The sequence below is a fragment of the Microtus pennsylvanicus genome, chromosome 20 (genome assembly GCF_037038515.1).
Source record: "Microtus pennsylvanicus isolate mMicPen1 chromosome 20, mMicPen1.hap1, whole genome shotgun sequence".
NCBI classification, from domain to species: Eukaryota; Metazoa; Chordata; class Mammalia; order Rodentia; family Cricetidae; genus Microtus; species Microtus pennsylvanicus.
In genome coordinates, this window is record NC_134598.1 from 10,416,428 (window position 1) to 10,438,180 (window position 21,753).

Genomic DNA, 21,753 nt, shown 5'->3' on the forward strand with positions numbered 1-21,753 from the left:
GATCAGAAATTCAAGGTAGTCCACCACAGAGCCAGTTCCTGTGTATTCCATAAGACTCTGTCTTAAAAGCATAGCAAAAGGCCAGGTAGTGGCACACACCTTTAATCCCAGCACTCAGGAGAGTGAGACAGATGGATCTCTGTGAGTTCGAGGCCAGCCTGGTCTACAGAGCGAGTTTCAGGACAGGCTCCAAAGCTACAGAGAAACCCTGCCTCAAAAACAAACAAACAAAAAACAGCAAAAGGGCTGGAGAGATTGTTAAGAGCACTGATGGTTCTTCCAGAAGACCTGGGTTCAATTCCCAGCACCCACATGGTGGCTCACACCTGTCTCTAACTTCAGGATCCAGTACCCTCACATAGGTATACAGGCAAAACACCAGAGCACATTTAAAAAAAAAACAAAAAACAAAAAGCAAACACACATATACACAGATACAAAGCACTCGGCGATAGTGCTGGCTGTGCATAGACCTTTAGTCCCCCAGCACTTGGGAGCCAGAGGCAGGCAGATCTCTGAGTTTGAGGTCTACAGAGCTAGTTCCAGGACATCCAAGGCTAAACAGAGAAACCCTGTCTCAAGAAACAAAGCAAAACACAAAATCCAGAAAATTGATCGTATCAATTCTTTTTTTTTTCCCCCCTTCTGAGATAAGGACTCACTATATAGGCCCTGGTTCTCTTGAATCTCACCGTGTAGACCAGTGAGGCTGGCCTCGAACTCCAAGACCCCTCTGTGTCTTGCTCCTGAGTGGTGGGATCAAAGGGTGTGCATCACCACGGTCAACTCATACCAGTTTCTTGCATAGAATACTTTAGGCATATGCACACTCAAAAGTCTCTTTGTACAGTTATTCATCACCACGGAAAAGTAGCAACCCAGTGCTAGAGACCCTTACCAGCCTTGAGCTACAGGGCAGATAGAGCAGTATTCTTATTTAACCAGCCAGTTTTTTGTTGCTTGTTTTTGTTCTGGTATTTCAAGACAGGGTTTCTCTGAGTAACCCTGGCTGCTCTTGAATGATCTCTGTAAACCAGTTGTGTATCCACTGGTGAGCCCAGCAATCTCTCATGAAAGTCCAATCTGAAAGTTACACAGACAGCCATACTTAAACTCTGTGGGACACTAAAGCTAAAACTAGTTAATAAATAGGGGGGAGAGAGAGGTATCTAGGGAGGAGGGTGTTATTCGGAGGAGGAGGAGAATGAGAAAGGTCCAGAACATTTAGTGTATGAAATTGTCAAAAAACAAAGTTTAAGCCGGGCGGTGGTGGTGCACGCCTTTAATCCCAGCACTTGGGAGGCAGAGGCAGGCGAATCTTTGTGAGTTCGAGACCAGCCTGGTCTACAAGAGCTAGTTCCAGGACAGGCTCCAAAACCACAGAGAAACCCTGTCTCGAAAAACCAAAAAACAAAAACAAAAAAACAAAAAAAAAACAAAGTTTACTTTAAAAGGTGTTAGGTCTAAATGTTATTCTCAGAGTTTTTCCTCTAGAGATATTTATTTTTATTGTTTGTGTTTGCATGTTTTGCCTGCATGTATTCTGTGCACCATGTATAAAGCCCCATGCTCAGCTACAATACATCCACTTACATGTTTTTATAGAGAAACGTACAAATGCGATAAAATATTAACAATTTGAGAATTGGCTGGAGCGATGGCTCAGTAGTTAATGGCTGATCTTCAGAGGACCTGGATTTGTTTCCCAGCTTCCGCAGGGTGACTCAAGGTCATCTGTAACTCCAGTTCCAGAGGACCCACCACCCTCTTCTGGCCTTCATGGGCACCAGACATGCATGTGGAGGGCATACATAATACAGGCATGTGGAGTGCATACATAATACAGGCATATGATGTGCATACATAATACATGCTGTGGACCTGGTCACCTGTGCATCAGAATCTGTTCACATCTGGCAGAGAGAGAGAGGGGGGGGAGCGCGCAAGCACAACCCCCTCCACCTTTGTCCTCCCCTCCCCCATTCTTAAGTATCAGAAAAAAACATGCCATGTCAGGTCACCTCCAAATGTCTTTAGCTAAACGGATCAAGCTCCTACACTTTCCCTTTCTAATTAAGAATGTTCTAATCCTCACATAAACTGTATACAATAAGAACTATCAACTATTGTCCATAAGAAAGAAAAGGTAATTACATAAACAAAACTTAAATTACAGCCAACAAGAACAACATGAAGCAAGAAGCACACTCTAAATGTCCAGACTGTAGGTGACAGTCCAATAGCTGTTCGCTTCTGAAGAGTCCAAGTTTTGTACTTAAAATGTCCTTAGCTGAGATCTGAGAGGATTGTAACTGTGACTGTCTAGTTAATTAGACAGAAAAGGGGAGGTGATGTGGGATGCCCCCCTGTATCCTATGAATGTATCTTATTACCATTGGTTAATAAAGAAGGTGCTTTGGTCTATGGCAGGGCAGAATATAGCTAGATAGGGGCTGGAGAGATGGCTCAGAGGTTAAGAACATTGCCTGCTCTTCCAAAGATCCTGAGTTCAATTCCCAGCAACCACATGGTGACTCACAACCATCTGTAATGAGGTCTGGTGCCCTCTTCTGGTCTGCAGGCATACACACAGAATATTGTATACATAACAAATAAATATCTTTTAAAAAAGAATATTGCTAGGTGGGAAATACATACAGAGATACAGGGAGAAAGAAGGCAAGTCAAGGAGACACCAGCAGCTGCTAGAAGAGTAAGATACCAGAACATTACTGGTAAGCTTGGGACACATGACGATATACAGATTATTAGAATGGACTAATTTGTGTGTAGAGCTAGCCAGTAAGAAGTGTGAGCTATTGGCCAAAAAAATTATAATTAATATTAAGCCTCTCGATGATTATTTTATTTATTTATTTTTTTTTTGATTTTTCGAGACAGGGTTTCTCTGTAGCTTTTGGTTCCTGTCCTGGAACTAGCTCTTGTAGACCAGGCTGGCCTCGAACTCACAGAGATCCGCCTGCCTCTGCCTCCCGAGTGCTGGGATTAAAGGCATGCGCCACCACCGCCCGGCTCGATGATTATTTTAAAAGTGGCTGCAGGATCCAGTGGGCGGGAAAAAGCTGGTCTAGCGGACTGGGCGGGACAGAAATACTCCAGCTACACACCAAAACACATAAAAATAAATTTTAAAAATATTTTGAGAAGCCAGGCAGTAGTAGTGGCGCACGCCTTCAATGCCAGCACTCGGGAGGCAGAGGCAGGTGAATCACTGCATTCGAGGCCAGCCTGGTCTACAAGAGCGAGTTCCAGGACAGCCAGGACTGTTACACAGAGAAACCCTGTCTTTGGGGAAAAAATTGAGAATCAGGATGAAGTCAGTATAAGTCAGAATCATCAAAGTAAAAAGTTAAAAACATAACAATTTATAAATGTTCATCATGGCAATCCCAGTGGACACCAGAGCTCTGGGTTAATTCTAACTGTAACAGTGTGCCAGGACACACGCGTGTTGGGACTAAAGGTGTGCCCCACCACCACCCGGCATGCTTTTGGTTTCTAAGTTAAGGTTTCACTGACAGAGAAGCCCAGACTGACTTCAAACTCAGCGATCTACCTGCCTCCATCTCTTCAGTATTTGGACTACACAACACTAAGTTGCTTTTGATTTCTGGCTGTTTTGTTATTTTGATCAGTGCTGAGATCAAGCCCAGGGTTTAATGCACGCTGGGCAAGCACTCTGTCCCCGAGCTGTGTCCCGTGCAGACGGCTTTGTGATTTGCTTCTTGCTCTTTTATCTGTGTCAGAGGCCTGTGTCATGCGCCTCAATGCTGACTTCATCTTCCTAAAGCAGTGGTCGTCCGCCAGGGCTAGTTCTTCTCTCTCGGGGTCCAGAAAGGTGCTTGTTTGTCACACTTGGGGAATGCTGCAGACTTCTAGCGGCAGAGGTCAGAGGTCCTTAACATTCTACAGTGTGCTAGGCAGCCGCCCACAGGCCTTTAATCCCAGATCTTGAGAAGCAGAGGCCGAGGCTGGTGGATCTCCCTGAGTTCAAGGTCTGCTAGTCTACAGGGTGAGTTCCAGGACAGCCATGGTGGTTACGTGGAGAAACCCTGTCTTGAGAAACTAAAAACAAAAAAAAGAACTTCCTAGCTCCAAATTACTGTGTTGCCTAGGCTGAGAAAATTGTTTAAAAGTTATCTGGAAAGTCAGTTTTGAGTCAACTAAGTAACTTTCTTCCTTCCTTCTTTCCTTCTTTCCTTCTTTCCTTCTTTCCTTCTTTCCTTCTTTCCTTCCTTCCTTCCTTCCTTCCTTCCTTCCTTCCTTTTTGTTTTGGTTTTTGAAACAAGGTTTCTCTGTGTATCTTTGGCGGTCCTGGCCTCGAACTCACTGCTATCTACCTGCCTCTGCCTCCCGAGTGCTGGGATTAAAGGCTTTGGGTCAATTTTTGAAGGCATTCATGTTCCTTAAACCTTGTGTTGACTCCATTAGTGACTTTAGAGGAGCTAGGATTTGCCATGCTTCTTGATGTGTAGGTGATATTCAGCAAATGTTTTCTCTGTGTGTCTGTGTGTGTGCGTGCGCAGGCGCATGTGTCTGTGTGTGAGTGTACACTATAGGTTAGGAAGGTGGCTTTGTTCTTTTTTTAAATGAGGTCTCTCTGGGTAGACTAGAACTCACTGTAGCTCAGGCTGGCCTAGAACTTGTGGCAAGCCTCCTCCCTCTGCCTGTCCAATGCTAGGAATAAAGGGATGTGTCCCTACACTAGCTAGAAAGATTCTCCTTTCTGTAGTGTCGGGGATTGTATGCACAATTCTAGGCAAGCAGTGTACCGCTGCAGTACACCACCAATCTGCCCCTGGGAAGATTTTTTTTTTTTGCTAAACTGTTATTTTTCATTTTTCTGTTATGCTGAGATTGAACAGCAATGGATGTGCCTGCCAAACACTCCCAGTGAGTGAAGCATGAGCCCTGACCAGCTGTGTGCATGCGTGTGAGTATGCGTGTAGAGACCAGTGTTCCAGTTGTTCCCTTCCTTATCTTCTGAGACAGGACCGGTCACTGAGCTCAGAGCTCACTGATTTGGCTAGCCCCGGGGCTCCCATCTCCGCCTCCCCAGCATGGTCCTCACTTAGAGCACTTTTCCTGAGCCATCTCCCTAGCCTGCTCTGGTTCTGAGATAGAGTCTCACTGTGTGGTTTGTAGCTTGGAACCATGTGGAGCAGGCCGGCCTCCCAACTTGCCATGAGGGCTGGGGTGACAGGTGTGTAGTACCGTGCCTTGTGACATACGGTTCTTAATTCATTCTCCTTTACAGGCTTCCTGGTGACGCTAAGGTGTTGTTTTGCTTCTATATAAACTTTTTTAAAATTCAGGAGGCTGGGAATTACCAAAACATAACTGTCTAGTCATTTTCTGTTGCTGTGACGAAACACCGTGACCAAGGACAACTTAAGGCAGGGGTTGTCTTGCATTAAGGTTCTAGAGGACTAGAGTCTGTGATGGTGGGGAAGGCCTTGGGCGCTGGCAGGAATAGGAGCAGGTAGCTGACTGTTACATCTTCTATCCTCACACAGAGAAGGGGGGGGGGTGGAAAGAGAGAGACAGACAGACAAGGGGGGATACAGAGAGAGGAAATGAGAGAACGGGAAATGAGGTGGTGGCACCACCAACTGGTGACCCAGTGTTAAAACCTGTGGGGCACATTCCTCATTCAAACCACTACAGACCTCATGTATGTACTATGGCATGTATGTATGTGTGTCCCCATCCCACACGCAATAAGTAACAAAATAGAATTGGATGGTCTGACTCTGAGTCCTGAGAACTGACTCACCTCTTCAAGACCATCACAGGCTGAGGGATCAGCATAACATCATGTGTTCAACTCAAGTCTGACCGGTCAGTCGGGTGGACAGAGAGGCCGGGGACAGTGTTCAGTCTGACCGGTCGGTCGGGTGGACAGAGAGGCCGGGGACAGTGTTCAGTCTGACCGGTCGGTCGGGTGGACAGAGAGGCCGGGGACAGTGTTCAGTCTGACTGGTCGGTCGGGTGGACAGAGAGGCCGGGGACAGTGTTCAGTCTGACTTCTCTGGTCGGGTGGACAGAGAGGCCGGACACAGTGTTCAGCCTGACCGGTCGGTCGGGTGGACAGAGAGACCGGGGACAGTGTTCAGCCTGACTTCTCTGGTCGGGTGGACAGAGAGGCCGGACACAGTGTTCAGCCTGACCGGTCGGTCGGGTGGACAGAGAGGCCGGGGACAGTGTTCAGTCTGACTTCTCTGGTCGGGTGGACAGAGAGGCCGGGGACAGTGTTCAGCCTGACTTCTCTGGTCGGGTGGACAGAGAGGCCGGGGACAGTGTTCAGCCTGACTGGTCGGTCGGGTGGACAGAGAGGCCGGGGACAGTGTTCAGCCTGACCGGTCGGTCGGGTGGACAGAGAGGCCGGGGACAGTGTTCAGCCTGACCGGTCGGTTGGGTGGACAGAGAGGCCGAGGACAGTGTTCAGCCTGACCGGTCGGTCGGGTGGACAGAGAGACCGGGGACAGTGTTCAGTCTGACTTCTCTGGTCGGGTGGACAGAGAGGCCGGGGACAGTGTTCAGCCTGACTGGTCGGTCGGGTGGACAGAGAGGCCGGGGACAGTGTTCAGCCTGACCGGTCGGTCGGGTGGACAGAGAGGCCGAGGACAGTGTTCAGCCTGACCGGTCGGTCGGGTGGACAGAGAGGCCGGGGACAGTGTTCAGTCTGACTTCTCTGGTCGGGTGGACAGAGAGGCCGGGGACAGTGTTCAGCCTGACCGGTCGGTCGGGTGGACAGAGAGGCCGAGGACAGTGTTCAGCCTGACCGGTCGGTCGGGTGGACAGAGAGGCCGGGGACAGTGTTCAGCCTGACTGGTCGGTCGGGTGGACAGAGAGGCCAGGGACAGTGTTCAGCCTGACCGGTCGGTCGGGTGGACAGAGAGGCCGGGGACAGTGTTCAGCCTGACTGGTCGGTCGGGTGGACAGAGAGGCCGGGGACAGTGTTCAGCCTGACCGGTCGGTCGGGTGGACAGAGAGGCCGGGGACAGTGTTCAGTCTGACTTCTCTGGTCGGGTGGACAGAGAGGCCGGACACAGTGTTCAGCCTGACCGGTCGGTCGGGTGGACAGAGAGACCGGGGACAGTGTTCAGTCTGACCTGTTGGTCGGGTGGACAGAGAGGCCGGACACAGTGTTCAGTCTGACTTCTCTGGTCGGGTGGACAGAGAGGCCGGGACAGTGTTCAGCCTGACTTCTCTGGTCGGGTGGACAGAGAGACCGGGGACAGTGTTCAGTCTGACCGGTCGGTCGGGTGGACAGAGAGGCCGGGGACAGTGTTCAGCCTGACTGGTCGGTCGGGTGGACAGAGAGGCCGGGACAGTGTTCAGCCTGACTTCTCTGGTCGGGTGGACAGAGAGACCGGGGACAGTGTTCAGTCTGACCGGTCGATCGGGTGGACAGAGAGGCCGGGGACAGTGTTCAGCCTGACCGGTCGGTTGGGTGGACAGAGAGGCCGGGGACAGTGTTCAGTCTGACTTCTCTGGTCGGGTGGACAGAGAGGCCGGGGACAGTGTTCAGTCTGACTTCTCTGGTCGGGTGGACAGAGAGGCCGGGACAGTGTTCAGCCTGACTTCTCTGGTCGGGTGGACAGAGAGGCCGGGGACAGTGTTCAGCCTGACCGGTCGGTCGGGTGGACAGAGAGGCCGGGAAAGTGTTCAGCCTGACTTCTCTGGTCGGGTGGACAGAGAGACCGGGGACAGTGTTCAGTCTGACCGGTCGGTTGGGTGGACAGAGAGACCGGGGACAGTGTTCAGCCTGACCGGTCGGTCGGGTGGACAGAGAGGCCGGGGACAGTGTTCAGCCTGACTTCTCTGGTCGGGTGGACAGAGAGGCCGGGGACAGTGTTCAGTCTGACTGGTCGGTCGGGTGGACAGAGAGGCCGGGGACAGTGTTCAGTCTGACCTCTCTGGTCGGGTGGACAGAGAGGCCGGGGACAGTGTTCAGTCTGACTGGTCGGTCGGGTGGACAGAGAGGCCGGGGACAGTGTTCAGCCTGACCGGTCGGTCGGGTGGACAGAGAGGCCGGGGACAGTGTTCAGCCTGACTTCTTTGGGTTTGACCTTTGTGAGCTCCAAGGCAGCAGAGCAGCTCTGCCCTTCTCTGTCCCTGTCACAAGCACTCATTCAGGTTCTCACCATCACCTACAGTTTTTTGTCTCCAGTCGCTTCCCTGTTGGCACAATGAGGTTTTTTTTTTGTTGTTGGTTTTGGTTTTTTGAGAAACGGTCTCATTATGTAGCCCTGGCTGCCCTGCAACTGACTTTGTAGTCAAGGCTGGCCTTGGACTCAGAGATCCGCCTGCCTCTGCCTCCCCTGTGTTGGGACTAAAGGTGTGCGCCACTGTACCCAGCGATAGTTTTTGATGTTGAGGATTGAACCCGGGGACTCGTGCACTGTGCGCTCTAGCACAAAAGAGAAATGTCATCAGCTCCTTGTTAAACCTTTCAGTGACAGCTCATGGCCTTTGTGCCGGAGTCTAATTCCACGTGGAATTCTTGGTGGCCTGGCCTTTGCTGGCTTGTTTAGACTCTGTCTTGACAACTCTTTGTACCCCTCAGGCCCGCCTTCCACCTAGCTAGCTCTTACTGCCCTAAGGACACATTTCTGGAAAATGTCTCAGAAGCTCCCTTCTTCCAGCCTGGGCTGGGAGTCCTGTCTGTCTCAGCCTCCAGGGACACCTGCATCGCATCGTGATGTGTGTGCGCTAATGTGATGTCTGCTCTCCCTGGATTAGTCCTCGCATCCCTCGGGTACCAGATTCTCAATGAATGTCCATGGAGTGAATGATGGGATTTGGCAGTGAGCAGGTGTTTTGACCACATCGATGCAGCTTTTTCTAAAATGACCTCTTTTTCTTGTTACTGCTTCCAGGACCTGGGTTTCAGTGATGAGACATGGGGTATGACGTAACACGTTTCCAGGGGGACGTTGACGAGGACCTTATCTGCCCTATTTGCAGCGGAGTCTTGGAGGAGCCAGTACAGGTGAGTGGGTATAAGGGCAGGTTTGCGGGGGCAGCCTATGGCATTAAAACTACCAAAGAACATACTTTTGAGGAATGGACTCCTGGGGGTCCCTGTGTTCTTCTCCCATTCCTGCCCCCAGCCGAGCTTTGGTACAGAGGAGAATTTGTGGTTACAAGGAAAGTAATGACATCCTGGAGTGTATCTAGACCTGGGTTCATTGAGATATTTGTGGTGTACAATAGTCAGCTGTGGGGGGCTGGAGAGATGGCTCAGTGGTTAAGAGCATTGCCTGCTCTTCCAAAGGTCCTGAGTTCAATTCCCAGCAACCACATGGTGGCTCACAACCATCTGTAATGAGGTCTGGTGCCCTCTTCTGGCCTGCAGGCATACATGTAGACAGAATATTATATACATAATAAATAAATAAATCTTTAAAAAAAATAGTCAGCTGTGTATTTCTTCCCACAATGGCTTGGTAGTTGCTTTTTTTGTGAGAACTCTAAGGTCTGTGTTCTGTCCATGACTGACCTAGGCTTGCTTGATCAGTTCGTGCTGCACTCGGACAGCGAATGCTTTGTGTGCCCAGCTGTCTCCCTGGAACCTCTTTTGCCTGCCTCGAGTCTAGCATCTAACAGATGGGGACCCCTTTTTCTTCCTGGGAGCTACTGGGAGGTTTGGTGGAGCCATGCTGTTTGATGTGAAAGCTGCCAGGCCAATAGGTCATTTTCTCTACCAGCCCGACCAGGCTCTGAGTCATTTGTCTTCTCCTGGGATAGGTTGAGAAGCTCGGAATTGCCAGGCAAACTGAATGTGAATCTCACTGACACAGACGTGCATGGGACATCATCCTCCATGAGCCTTGTTGCCCTCGTTTTGCAAATACCAATTATTCCTTTGCCACTTGGCCAATTGAGATGATACAATTCTCCAAACCAGGACACCAATTACGGTCATCTCATTGCTGCTTTTAGACTCTTCACAGGGCTGGCTTCCCTCCAGACTGAGCTGACTCTTCCTCTCCAGTTTTCAGCCGCCGGAAGGAGCAGAGTCAGGTCCACCACAATGGCTGTCAGTCCTGGAACCAGAGCCCTTTCTGTGTCTTTGGAGCCTAATGCTGTTAAAGGCACTTTAGATGGATGTGAGCAACTGTCTGGTGGTGTCAAGAGGTCACGGGAGTCCTGCCCCTCTTTCTTGGCAGAGCATTGTTTGCTCTCTGGCACCGTCATTTAAGGAGAGTCACCTGGAGAGATGAATGGTTGTCAGTGAGCCCAAAGTCAGGAGCCACCCCCGTCTCCAGTGTTCCCCTCCTCAGGGAGTAGGCAGGTGGCCCTCATGGTCGTCAGTTTGTTTCTAAGGGCCCGTGTGGGCTTGTCTTACCACGGAACTATTTACTTATTTATGAATGGGTAATACATTGAAATGATTTTGAAGTCAAGCTGCAGCTGGAGAGATGTTGCAGTGGTGTCAAGGACTCGCTGATGTCCCAGGGAACCCAGACTAATTCCCAGCACCATGTCTGGTGGCTTTCTAGTGCTTTAACTCCAGCTTTAAGGGGTTCCAAAGCCTCTGGCTTCCTCGGGCACCCACACTCACGTACATGTCCCCCGCAGACACTCACAGCTACACATGATTGAAAATAATAAAAGTAAAATTGTCAAAGGTCAAGGGAAAACTAATTTTTCTTTCGTGGCAGTTCTCAGTTAGGAATGGGGCTCGTGTCCGCTTCCCCCGGGAAGTGCCGGGACGCCAGCTGGCTTGGGCCCAGGCCCTGTGCATGCTGCCTTAGTCTTGTCTAGCAGGCCTTTATTCCTTGCTGCCTTCCGTCCCCTTTGGCTCTTAAAATCTTCCCACCTCCTCTTCAGGATCCCCTGAGCCCTGTGTCGAGGGCTTTGATGAAGATTCCCATTTAAGACTGAGTGTTCCAAGGTCCCTCACTCCCTGTTGGAGGGGCTCAGAAGAGATTGTGTGAAAAACTTTTTCCAATTACAAAAAAAAAAAAGAAGTATCTTCTAATGTAATTTAATTACATTTTTAAAAATCACATTTAGAGTGTGTCTGTGCATGTGTGTCCTCGAACACACCGGTCAGAGGACAACTTACGAAATTCAATTCTCTTTTTCTTTTTTTATTATTTATTTTTAATATTTATTTCTTTATTATGTATACAATATTCTGTCTGTGTGTATGTCTGCAGGCCAGAAGAGGGCACCAGACCTCATTACAGATGGTTGTGAGCCACCATGTGGTTGCTGGGAATTGTACTCAGGACCTTTGGAAGAGCAGGCAATGCTCTTAACCACTGAGCCATCTCTCCAGCCCCCTCAATTCTCTTTTTCGACAGGAGTCCTGGGTGCTGAACATGAAGTGCGGCAAGCACCCTCATCTTCCGAGCTATCTCACCAATCCTTCTCTAGTTAGTGCCTTACAGATGACTGCAAGTGTTTAAGGGAAGCCAGGAATGTAGCTCTTGTTTTCCTTTTTGTGGTGCTAGAGATGGCAGCTGGGCTTCGTTCCTGCCAGGCAGGTTCTCTGCACTGAGCTGTATCCCCAGCCCGGTTTGCCCTTTCAAATGATCGTTCTGACTGATAGATGCAGCCTGGATAAGAAGAGGCAAGAGAAACCAGTTGGGAGGCATGCTTAATAATTTAGGTCAGAGATGGTGTGATAGGAACTTGGAATGGGTTCGTAGCAATAGAGGAGAAAAGCATACAGATCTCAGGTTGTTTTCTTAGAGGCTTGAAGATGAATCAGGTGTGTTGGCACCTGCCTTCCCTACATAGCTGCTTCACGGATAGGATGGCATGTGTGGACTTTGTTTTAAAAAAACATGGGGCCACTAACATTTTACCTATTATTCTGTGTGTGTAGTGAGTGGGCATGAGTGTGCCATGACATGTGGTGGTCAAAGGACAGTTTGCTTCCATCAGGCTGGGTCTCAAACACCTTTACCTGCTGAGCCGTCTCCCCAGCCCTGTCTCTGAGTCTCTAAAAAGTGAAACCTGGGCCTGTGAGATGGGTGAAGCACATTCCACACAAGCCTGATGGCGAGCTCAGTCTCCGGGAGCCACAGTGGAGTGGGGAGCAGCTCCACGGCTCATCTGCACTTGCACACCCAAGAAGTCAAAAACTAACCTGACTTAAGTATTGTTGCCCATTGCTGAGTGCCAGAAAGTGTTGTCTCAGGGACCAGGGCACCAACCTTCTCAAAGAAATGAGTGTGAGTGTGTGTGTGTGTGTGTGTACACAATATATACAGTATATACAATTGTGGGAGGTAGTTAGGAGGAGGGGTTGCTTTGGTTTTTGAAACAGGTTTTGTAATCCAACTAGCCAGGACCTTGAGATCCTTCGGTTAGGAGCCCAGTGTAGCTGCTGTGAGTGGGGAAGGTAGGACAAGCTTAAGGACAATGAGACTACATAGCCAAGACTCTTACCTCTCAAGAAAGTTTTCCTGACTCTGGCCACTTGCTTTCTTGTTGGGTCTTTTGTTTTCCTTTCATGTCTTAAAAATATTTTTTATTTTTATTTACGTGTATGTGTGTGTGAGAGGGAGGGAGGGAAAGGAGAATTCCTCATGTATTTAGAAAAGAAACTGTCAGAACACCTGAAACCAAAGTTAGAGGTTGTTGTGAGCTCCATGTGGGTGCTCGGAACTGAACCTGGGTCCTCTGGAAGAGCAGCCTGTGCTGTTAATTGCTGAGCCATCTCTCCAACCTGTTTGTTTAGGGATTCCAGGGGACAGTTGCTTGTTTGTTGAGACAAAGTCTCACTCTGTAGACCAGGCTGACATGGAACTCAGAGATCTGCCTGCCTCTGCCTCCAGAGAGCTGGGATTAGAGATGGGCGCCCACAGCTGGATTGTTTTCTTGCGTGTTTGCTCAGTGTGTCTGTCCATGCTCGTGAATACACACGCAGTCCCTGGAGCTAGCCTGCTGAGTCATCCACCAGCTCCATTTGGTTTCTGGGCTAACAAGGTTTTGCCATCTAGGGCAGGCACTCAGGAGACTTCTGCCTAAGCCCATGCACGGCCACAGCAACTCTTGTTCCCTCCCTCCCTCTCTCCCTCCCTCCCTCCCTTCCTCCCTCCCTCCCTCTCTCTCTCTCTTTGGTTTTTTAAGATAGATTTCTGGAACTCACAGAGATCCTCCTGCCTCTACCTCCTCTGGGATTAAAGCTGTGTGCCGCCGCCACCCAGCTCTTGTACTGTCTTATTTCTGCTGTGGTTAGTGAGGTTTTGCTCCCTCTAAACTGCATCTGAATCCTCTTCAAGCCTGGGATTGGCTGTGGCCGACCTTGCCTTCCTCTAGACGTCTTAGCAATTGCTGTTGTGCAGTCCTGTCAGCAATTAGTGATTGACCGCCTGTGTCATCACCCCATTGTCCTGGTGTTATTTATGTCTCTTACTGTTGTGTAACCTTGTTTGTCTTGGCTCACAACTCATTTGTACTATTAAACACAGAAGTAAGTCGGATGCCTGACCCGAAAACGCCCTGCCCCAAATAGATCTATAATTTGCCATGACCCTGTGACCAACCCCTGGACCTCTGGGCCTAGAACCTGCTCCGAGGCTTGACTGGCTTCATGGTTATTGTTAAGTAAAAATAATAAGAAAGGCGGCTCTGCCGGCGCAAGAAATCCAATTAGGTCAACTCAAACCAAATCAAAATGCCCATCGTTTTATTAAGAATGATGCTCTCGGGTGGCTGAGCGCATGGCGGGGAAACAGAAAGGCAGGGAGCCCATGCAAACCCAGAACCACACGTTTCTCCTCTGGGAGCTTACTTAAATACCCTGGCATGCTGGGATTTGGAGTCCAGAGCAATGCAACTCCCAGGCCAGGGGGCTGGGATAGATGCCAGGGGCTGGAGGCTGTGCTTCCAACTTAACAGTTATCAGATCCAGGCTCTCAGCTCAAGAGGCTTGACTGGCTTCGTGGTTATCAGATCCAGGCTCTCAGCTCAGAGGCTTGGCTGGCTTCGTGGTTATCAGATCTAGGCTCTCAGCTCCTGATAATTCCCTTGTGTCCCTTTTGCGCCTCCCTGTCCCTTCTAGGCACCTCACTGTGAGCATGCTTTCTGCAACGCCTGCATCACCCAATGGTTCTCTCAGCAGCAGACGTGTCCGGTAGACCGCAGCGTTGTCACGGTCGCCCACCTGCGCCCCGTACCCCGGATCATGCGGAACATGCTGTCAAAGCTGCAGATCGCCTGTGACAACGCTGTGTTTGGCTGCAGTGCTGTTGTCCGGCTTGACAACCTCATGTCCCACCTCAGTGACTGTGAGCACAACCCGAAGCGGCCCGTGACCTGTGAACAGGGCTGTGGGTGAGAGTCCCTCCCTCCGCCCCGTTCAGATAAGGCCTTCCATTTACGCTCCTGTAGGCTCCCTGCCCGCAGATCTCACTTTCCAGCTATGGCCACTTTGCTCTTGTATTGTTAAAAAAGAGGACAGCAGCCCTCTGATAACGCTGAAGATGGAGGCACTTTGCTCTCTCTCCATCAGGCTGCCGGTTCTAGTTTCTAGCCTCTCTTGTTCCCTTCTGCCCTATTTTCTGTCTGTGTGGGGTGGGAAATATTCGATTAAACACTGGTACCTGGAACAGCAATCCAGGACTGCCCAGAAGAAATATGTGTGCTGGTAGACTCCCACTGAGCCGCCTGACAGGACACAGCAGTTTCCCTCCTAATTTAGAACGGCATCCTAAGAATCGGGCAGGCTCTTAGAGGCTCAGAAGATGGGGTGGAGGTGGGGGTGGGGATGTATTACTCCCAGTTGGTAGAGTGCTTGCTTTCCTATACACAAAGTTGGGGGTTTGGGGGAGATCAGAAGTGTCAAGATCATCCTTGGCACAAGTTGGAGGCCAGTCTGGCCGCACGAGACCTTGTCTTAAGGTGTTGGTGGGGTCCTCTGGAACATTAAGTCTCGATGGGTGGAAGTTCAGTATGTGGGGCCAGGAAAAGAAAGCGAAGAGAGGAGGCTGGAAAGATTGTTGGCCGTGTGAGCAGCGGATAGAAGAAGCTGAAGAAGCCGTTAGCACGCAGGTCCTGTTGAATAGCCTGTTCTCTCTTACCCCACTCTGGACTGCAGCCTGGAGATGCCCAAAGATGAGCTGCCAAATCACAATTGCATTAAGCACCTGCGCTCCGTGGTGCAGCAGCAGCAGACGCGAATCGCAGAACTGGAGAAGACATCGGCTGAACACAAGCACCAGCTGGCGGAACAGGTGGGGCCCAGCGAGTGAGGGGGCATGCCTAAATAACCTGCCCATCACAGACCCCCCCCCCCGTGAGACCACAGCAGATACTCTGTAGAGAGTCAGCTGGGATGTCCTCACTTCCTACATCCACTCACGTCACTCAGTCACCTGACACCCGCGGAGTGCCTTCTTCACGAAGCCACTCTGCTAAGTCCTGGGGAGACAGCTGGCGTGAGACAGCCCTGCCTGTCCTCTCGTAGAAATTTGTAGTACTGTTCCGCAGATATCGTAAGCACCCTTATTCTCAGATTGCTGTCTGGCCTGACCGTCCCCTCTGGCTGTCCTTCCCCCCACAGAAGCGAGACATCCAGCTGCTGAAGGCTTACATGCGTGCGATCCGCAGCGTCAACCCCAACCTTCAGAACCTGGAGGAGACAATCGAGTACAACGAGATTCTCGAGTGAGTGTCATTCGGGATGGGTGTGCAGTCTCTCGTTCCATGGCCTGGCACCAAGGCCCCAAAGGAGGAAGAGCATAAGAGAAATCGGGCAGGGCCACTGCTGGGTGGAGGACGGGCAGCAAGAGGAGCAAAACCCTCAGCTCCAGTACTGATCTCTTGTTCATTGGGGTGGATGGAGGAGGACCCCTACCTGAGGATGCAGTTTGTCAGAGTCAGCTGAGGGGTACTTAGAACCAAACGGATAATTTGCAGCCCAGAGGAGCCGGGCAGTGGTGGCGCACGCCTTTAATCCCAGCGCTCAGGGAGGCAGAGGCAGGTAGGTCTTTGTGAGTTCGAGGCCAGACTGGTCTACAAGAGCTAGTTCCAGAACAGGCTCCAAAGCTACAGAGAGAAACCCTGTCTCGGGAAGGCATCTAAAGTGTGGGGAAACCCAGCAAGTGAACAGGGGAGGTTGGAGAGGCCTGCACAGTTGATGCCCAGACTGTGAGTGTGAGACTGGAGTGCAGTGGTGCTGAGAGGACGCAGCTCTTCATCCAGTACGCTGGGGGGAGCAGGCACTGCAGCATGCTAGGCACACGCTGGGACCTCAGAGAATAACAGTCTAGACTCGCGGGGCTGAATATGGTGAGTGATGGGACCTGGACAGGACCAACTAGGCAAAGATTCGGGTTTTCTGGACCAGTCAACTACCCTACAGAGCAGGTAGTCATTTCTGTTAGGGAAAAAAGCCAGAGCAGAGGAAGGCATGATCTGGAATGAGCATCCCAACCCTCTCCACAGGTGGGTGAACTCCCTCCAGCCTGCTAGAGTGACCCGCTGGGGAGGGATGATCTCCACACCTGATGCCGTGCTCCAGGCTGTAATCAAGCGCTCGCTGGTGGAAAGTGGCTGCCCGGCCTCTATTGTCAACGAGCTGATTGAAAATGCCCATGAACGGAGCTGGCCCCAGGGTTTGGCCACACTAGAGACGAGACAGATGAACCGGCGCTACTATGAGAACTACGTGGCCAAGCGCATCCCTGGCAAGCAGGCCGTTGTGGTGATGGCCTGCGAGAACCAGCACATGGGCGACGACATGGTGCAGGAACCAGGGCTCGTCATGATATTTGCGCACGGTGTGGAGGAGATCTGAGAGAGCGTGACTGGCTTCCAGGAGAGGTAGAATTGGAGAGCCCACTGCTCCAGCCACTGAGCCCTGAGTTCTCCCTGTCCTTATGTCATGGCTTGTAATTGAGCCACACACTCCCTGCTTTTCTGGCACGAAGGACCTTGGGGCACTTCGGTCAGCCTTTCAGTGGGTGAGCCCAAATTCCTGCCTGTTGCCATATTCATTCCCCCAAATGTCTGTAACGTTTCGGTCTGGGTGGAGAAATCCCCATTTCTGTATTCTCCTGCCTAAGATCCCTGGCTCCCAAACATTTTCAGAAAGCACAAAGACATTTGTTTTCCCTAGAGGATCAGGGCGGAGTAAGGAATCTCTAACTGTCCCTCTCCTCTAAAACCAGGGCATCCGAGCAGGCGGGCTCAGCCTCTTAGTAAGCAACGAGGTCAGGACCTGCTCACCACTGACGGCTCTTGGGGAAGACTGGAGGTCTGTGCTGAGTGCACCCCTGTGCAGCCCCCTGGCCATGCAGGCTAGGACGCTGAGATGCCCATTGAACTCTCCTTTCCCACCCATTTTCATAATTAGGGAAGGGCAGGGCTGGGGTTCATACACTCAGCAGGAAAGCCGGAAGCTGCTGTCTGGCTCTGCTGACTAGGATAGGCACTGCCTCTCATGGCGTGTCCCTGGTACCTCCATAGCCCCTCCCCAGCCCTGGGATTGTAGCGAGTTTGATTTCCTTCCACACCGTTTATATTCGCAGTCACAAGTCCCTTCTGTTACCCACTCTTGTTTTCATAGAATAGCCTGAGTATGGCTCTCCTGCTCTCCAGCCCGGCCACATTGTTGGCAATTTAATTTATTTACTTTTTTTTTTTAAGAAAGGAAAAAAAAAGAAAAAAAAATCAAAACTTAAAACCTTTTTTTTGCTGTTCCTATTGTGGGGATTCCGGGTAGGGTGGGTTTGGGTAGGACCTGTTTTATATGTTTCCTTTCCAGCACAGTCTTTGGTCTGATACCTGCTCTAAACCCCCCCCCCCCCGTCACCCTATCTGAGACAATACCTGTGTCCCATGAAGAATTTGCTCCTGCCCTCCCGATCTTGTGAAAACCCTAGAATCGGCATGTACATTTTGAAGGCGACTCTTCTCCCGTTTCCTGAGGAAACTTCTGTTTATCTGGGTCCTGACCTTCAAATGGGGCACAAATCAGATGTCTCCAAGTGCAGCCTGAATGCACTGCCTGACCCAGGCCCACTCAAGACTCCCTGGGCCATTGCTGGGTCCCTGTGTGACTGTAAGGTGAGCAAGGAGGAACAATAGGTTGGAGTGCGAATGGCGGTGTCTGGGCTCCCCTTCACCATACAGTAGCTTCTCTGGGAGTTTCATTCCAGGCAGCTGTTGGTCCAGGTAGTTGAGTCATGGCTCCCTTAGGGTTGGGGTGGCGGTCTATATCTTGAGGACCGTAAGGAGAAGGCAGGTGTTCTAGCTCCAGGGCACTGCTCAGGTATTTGAAAGGCTGCTGTACTTAGTTGGATTACTACATTTCTTCATTCCTCTTTGCCCTGCCTGCCTCGTCCAGGCCCACACTGTCCTTCCCTAACTCTCGGATAAGCGAGGAGGCTAAAGCTTCCGTGCCCTCTGCACCGGTGTCTGCCCTTCTCTGTTGTGCTCTCTCTGCTGTCCGTGTGTTCCCTGCACTAATAAATCTTTCATTCAACTTTAAATTCTTAATGGCTCCCCTTATGTACAGAATGCTCCCTTGCTTTGACCTTGCGTTTTCGTTGCCCACCCTCCTTGTCGGGTGTCCCCTAAACTGACTTTGCGAAGCCTCGGGTGTCTGTGGAGCTGTGTATCCATCACGTGCTCTGTCCTTCCTGCCTCCAGTCAGCTGAACTGTATTCTCTTTGGAGTGTGTGCCTTTGGCCTGAATTCTGCTTTCCTAAATGGTCCTGCATTTGGGGGATGCTAAGGAGACTTGCCGGCACTCGATCTGGAAGCCGACAGCAAGTGAGGAAGGGTCTCCCAACAATACATGTAGGGAAGGAGGTGGGAATCACTATCCTGCTGTCTTTAGCCCTGGTCAGGACTCCCCTGGGCTGGGGAGGTGGCTACGGAGGAAAGAATTCTTGCTGCCCGAGCATGAGGGTCTGAACTCAAATTCCCAGCACGTGCAGAAAAACCGAGCATGGCCAAGATCATCTTTTAACTCCCTCTCTGTGTGGGCAGAGATTGGAGGCTCACTGGAGCTTGCTGGTCTCTACCCTGACTCCAAGTTCAGTGATAGATGTCTCAAAGGAATAAGGTAGCTGGGTATAGTGGTGCACACCTTGAATCCCAGCACTCGGGAGGCAGAGGCAGGCGGATCTCTGTGAGTTCAAGACCAGCCTGGTCTACCGAGTGAGTTCCAGGACAGCCAAGGCTACACAGAGAGACCCTGCCTTGAAAAACAAAACAAAAGGTTGAAGGAATAAGTCAGAGCAATAAAACAGGATGCCCAGCATCCTCTTCTGACCACCTGGAAATTATGGATATGCACACGCATGTCAAATATGTGCTCACATACTTCTGCTAAACATGTTTATTACTACTTTCTTCCTACTGTGAGAAACCACCAAAGAGTGTATGTGTGTTTGTTAAGATTACATATATGAGTGTTTTGCCTGTGTATGTATGTCTGTACACCACATGCATGGCTGTTGCCCATAGAGTCCAGAAGAGGGCATTGGATCCCCTGGAACTGAAGTCACAGATGGTTGGGAGCTACCATGTGAGTGCTTGGGTTTGAACCCAGGTCCTATGAAAGAGCAGCCAGTGCTCTTTAACCACTGAACCATCTCTCTAACCCTCAACTCTGTCAACTAGTTGACCCTTTATCATGAGCTGATATGAATCTATTGGAGTTCTCCTGACACAGGAGTTGGGGAAAGGATGTTCTTTTTCTGGAGTCCACACTTTCATGTGCAGAAACTGATCGGACCATTGGGCCTTCTGCCGCTATGCACGTACCGTGCTGAGCCTTCTGCCGTGATGCACACCTGTAGTCCAAGCACTATGAACATTGAAGTGGGAAAATGGTTGAGTCAGAGGCCATTTGTTCTGCACAGTTCCAGGCCAGCCTGTGCTACGTATTGGGGTGAGGGTGGGGGACAGAGAGAGATAGAAGGAGGAAGAGAGAGGAGAAAGAGAATGATTGGCAGTCACAGTGTGGAGCACTGAGAAAGTATGTGCCTGTGTCAGAAGAATCCTGTTACTTTTTCCCCTTGAAGCAGTTTTTTTTTAAAGTATGAGTGTATGAAAGTTTTGTCTGCATATGTGTTTGTGTATCACATGCATGCATGGTATCTAAGGAGAGCAGAAGAGAGCATTTGATCGCCTAGGACTAGAATTAAACAAGGGTTGTGAAGCTACCATGTAGGTGCTGGGAACTGAGCTTGGGTCCTCCTCTGGAAGAGGAGTCAATACTCTTAACCACTGAGCCATCTCTTGTAGTTGGAGGATGTTTGTTTGTTCCCAGCTACCCAGACCTGAAATAATCACACAGGAACTGTATTATTACAACACTGCTTGGCCTATTAGCTCATGCTTCTTTTTGGCTCATGCTTTTTTTTAAGAATCTTAAATTAACCAGTTTCTATTAATCTGTGTATCTCCACATGTTTGTGGCCTACAGGTAAGATTCTTTCCAACATCCAGCATCTGTCTCCTGTGGAGGCTACATGGCTTTTCCTTGACTCCACCTTCTTTCTCCCAGCATTCAGTTTAGTTTTCCTGCCTAGCTCTATTCTGCCTTGTCATAGACCCAAGCATCATCTTATTAACCAATAAAACAACACATATACAGAAGAACTTTCCATATCATTCCCCGCAGTTAATTTTGAATGCCTTGAATGGCCCCTTGTCTTCTTTCTAGGTTATACAATTCTTTTACAGATAGGGTCTCACTGTGCAGCTTCTCTGACTTGGCCGGGAACTTGCTATAGCCTTTAACTCACAGAGATCTCTGCCTATCTCTGTCACCACACATGCTCCAGAGAGTTTTTATTTTGAGACAAGGGTCTTTTATTAGTCATGGTAAGTAGGTAGAGAAATAGGTCAATGGTAAATATGAAGATCTATTAGTCAGCTAGTCCAGCAATGGCTGCCCAGCAATGGAAAAGTCCAAGAATCTAATAGTTGTTCATTGAGGCTGGACGCCTCATCAGGTCTTCAGCATGTGCTGGGATCCTGAAGGAGGAGGCCCTGTGCCAGTGAAGGAATGGACCTGCCAGCAAGAGGAAACAGCCAAAGACGAGCCACCTTCCCCATGTCCTTTCTGTAGGCTGCCACTAAAAGGTGTGACCCAGATTGGGGGGGGGCGGTCTTCCCTCCTCAAAAGATCCACATTAAAGATGACTCTTCCCACTTCGAATGATTTAAGAGAAAAAAAATGTCCCTCACAGGTGTGCGCAGTTGCTTGGGTTTTAATTAAATTCCAGATGTAGTGTTAACAACCAAGAGCAGGGCTGGAGAGATGGCTCAGAGGTTAAGAGCACTGCCTGCTCTTCCAAAGGTCCTGAGTTCAATTCCCAGCAACCACATGGTGGCTCACAACCATCTGTAATGGGGTCTGGTGCCCTCTTCTGGCCTGCGGGCATACACACAGTGTATACATAATAAATAAATAAATATGAAAAAAAAAAGAAAATGTGAGAATGAAAGCATTAAAAAAAAAAAAACAACCAAGAGCAGCCATTATAAACCCACCCCTTGTCAACGTAACATACCATGGCATCTCCAATGTCATGCTTAACTTGCGAATGGAAACTATAGCCATGTCGTAATCATGCTTCTCTTGGTAACTCAGAACAAATACTGATACCCTCTCTCAATTGATGCTACATTACATGATAAATCAAGCCAGTGTGGTAAGGCTCACCTTTAACGCCGGCACCTGAGAGGCAGAGGCAGGCAGATCTCTTGAGTTTGAGGCCAACCTGGTCTACAGAGTAAATT

General features: G+C 50.0%; 1 protein-coding gene across 2 annotated transcripts in view; it reads left to right on the forward strand.

Annotated features, from left to right (window-relative positions):
• Positions 1–18,485, forward strand: part of Rnf41 (ring finger protein 41) — a 33,352-nt gene extending 14,867 nt beyond the window's left edge. The window contains exons 3-8 of one of the 2 annotated variants that reach the window (XM_075954889.1): positions 8,907–9,019; positions 14,054–14,325; positions 15,089–15,224; positions 15,554–15,657; positions 16,438–16,815; positions 17,163–17,287. In XM_075954889.1, coding sequence (XP_075811004.1) covers positions 8,930–9,019; positions 14,054–14,325; positions 15,089–15,224; positions 15,554–15,657; positions 16,438–16,789 — 954 coding nt within the window. In that variant the 5' untranslated portion in view covers positions 8,907–8,929 and the 3' untranslated portion in view covers positions 16,790–16,815; positions 17,163–17,287. Of the gene's footprint in view, positions 1–8,906; positions 9,020–14,053; positions 14,326–15,088; positions 15,225–15,553; positions 15,658–16,437 lie in introns of both variants that reach the window. The other variant, XM_075954888.1, reaches the window with a different exon arrangement.
• Positions 18,486–21,753: the final 3,268 nt, after the last annotated feature.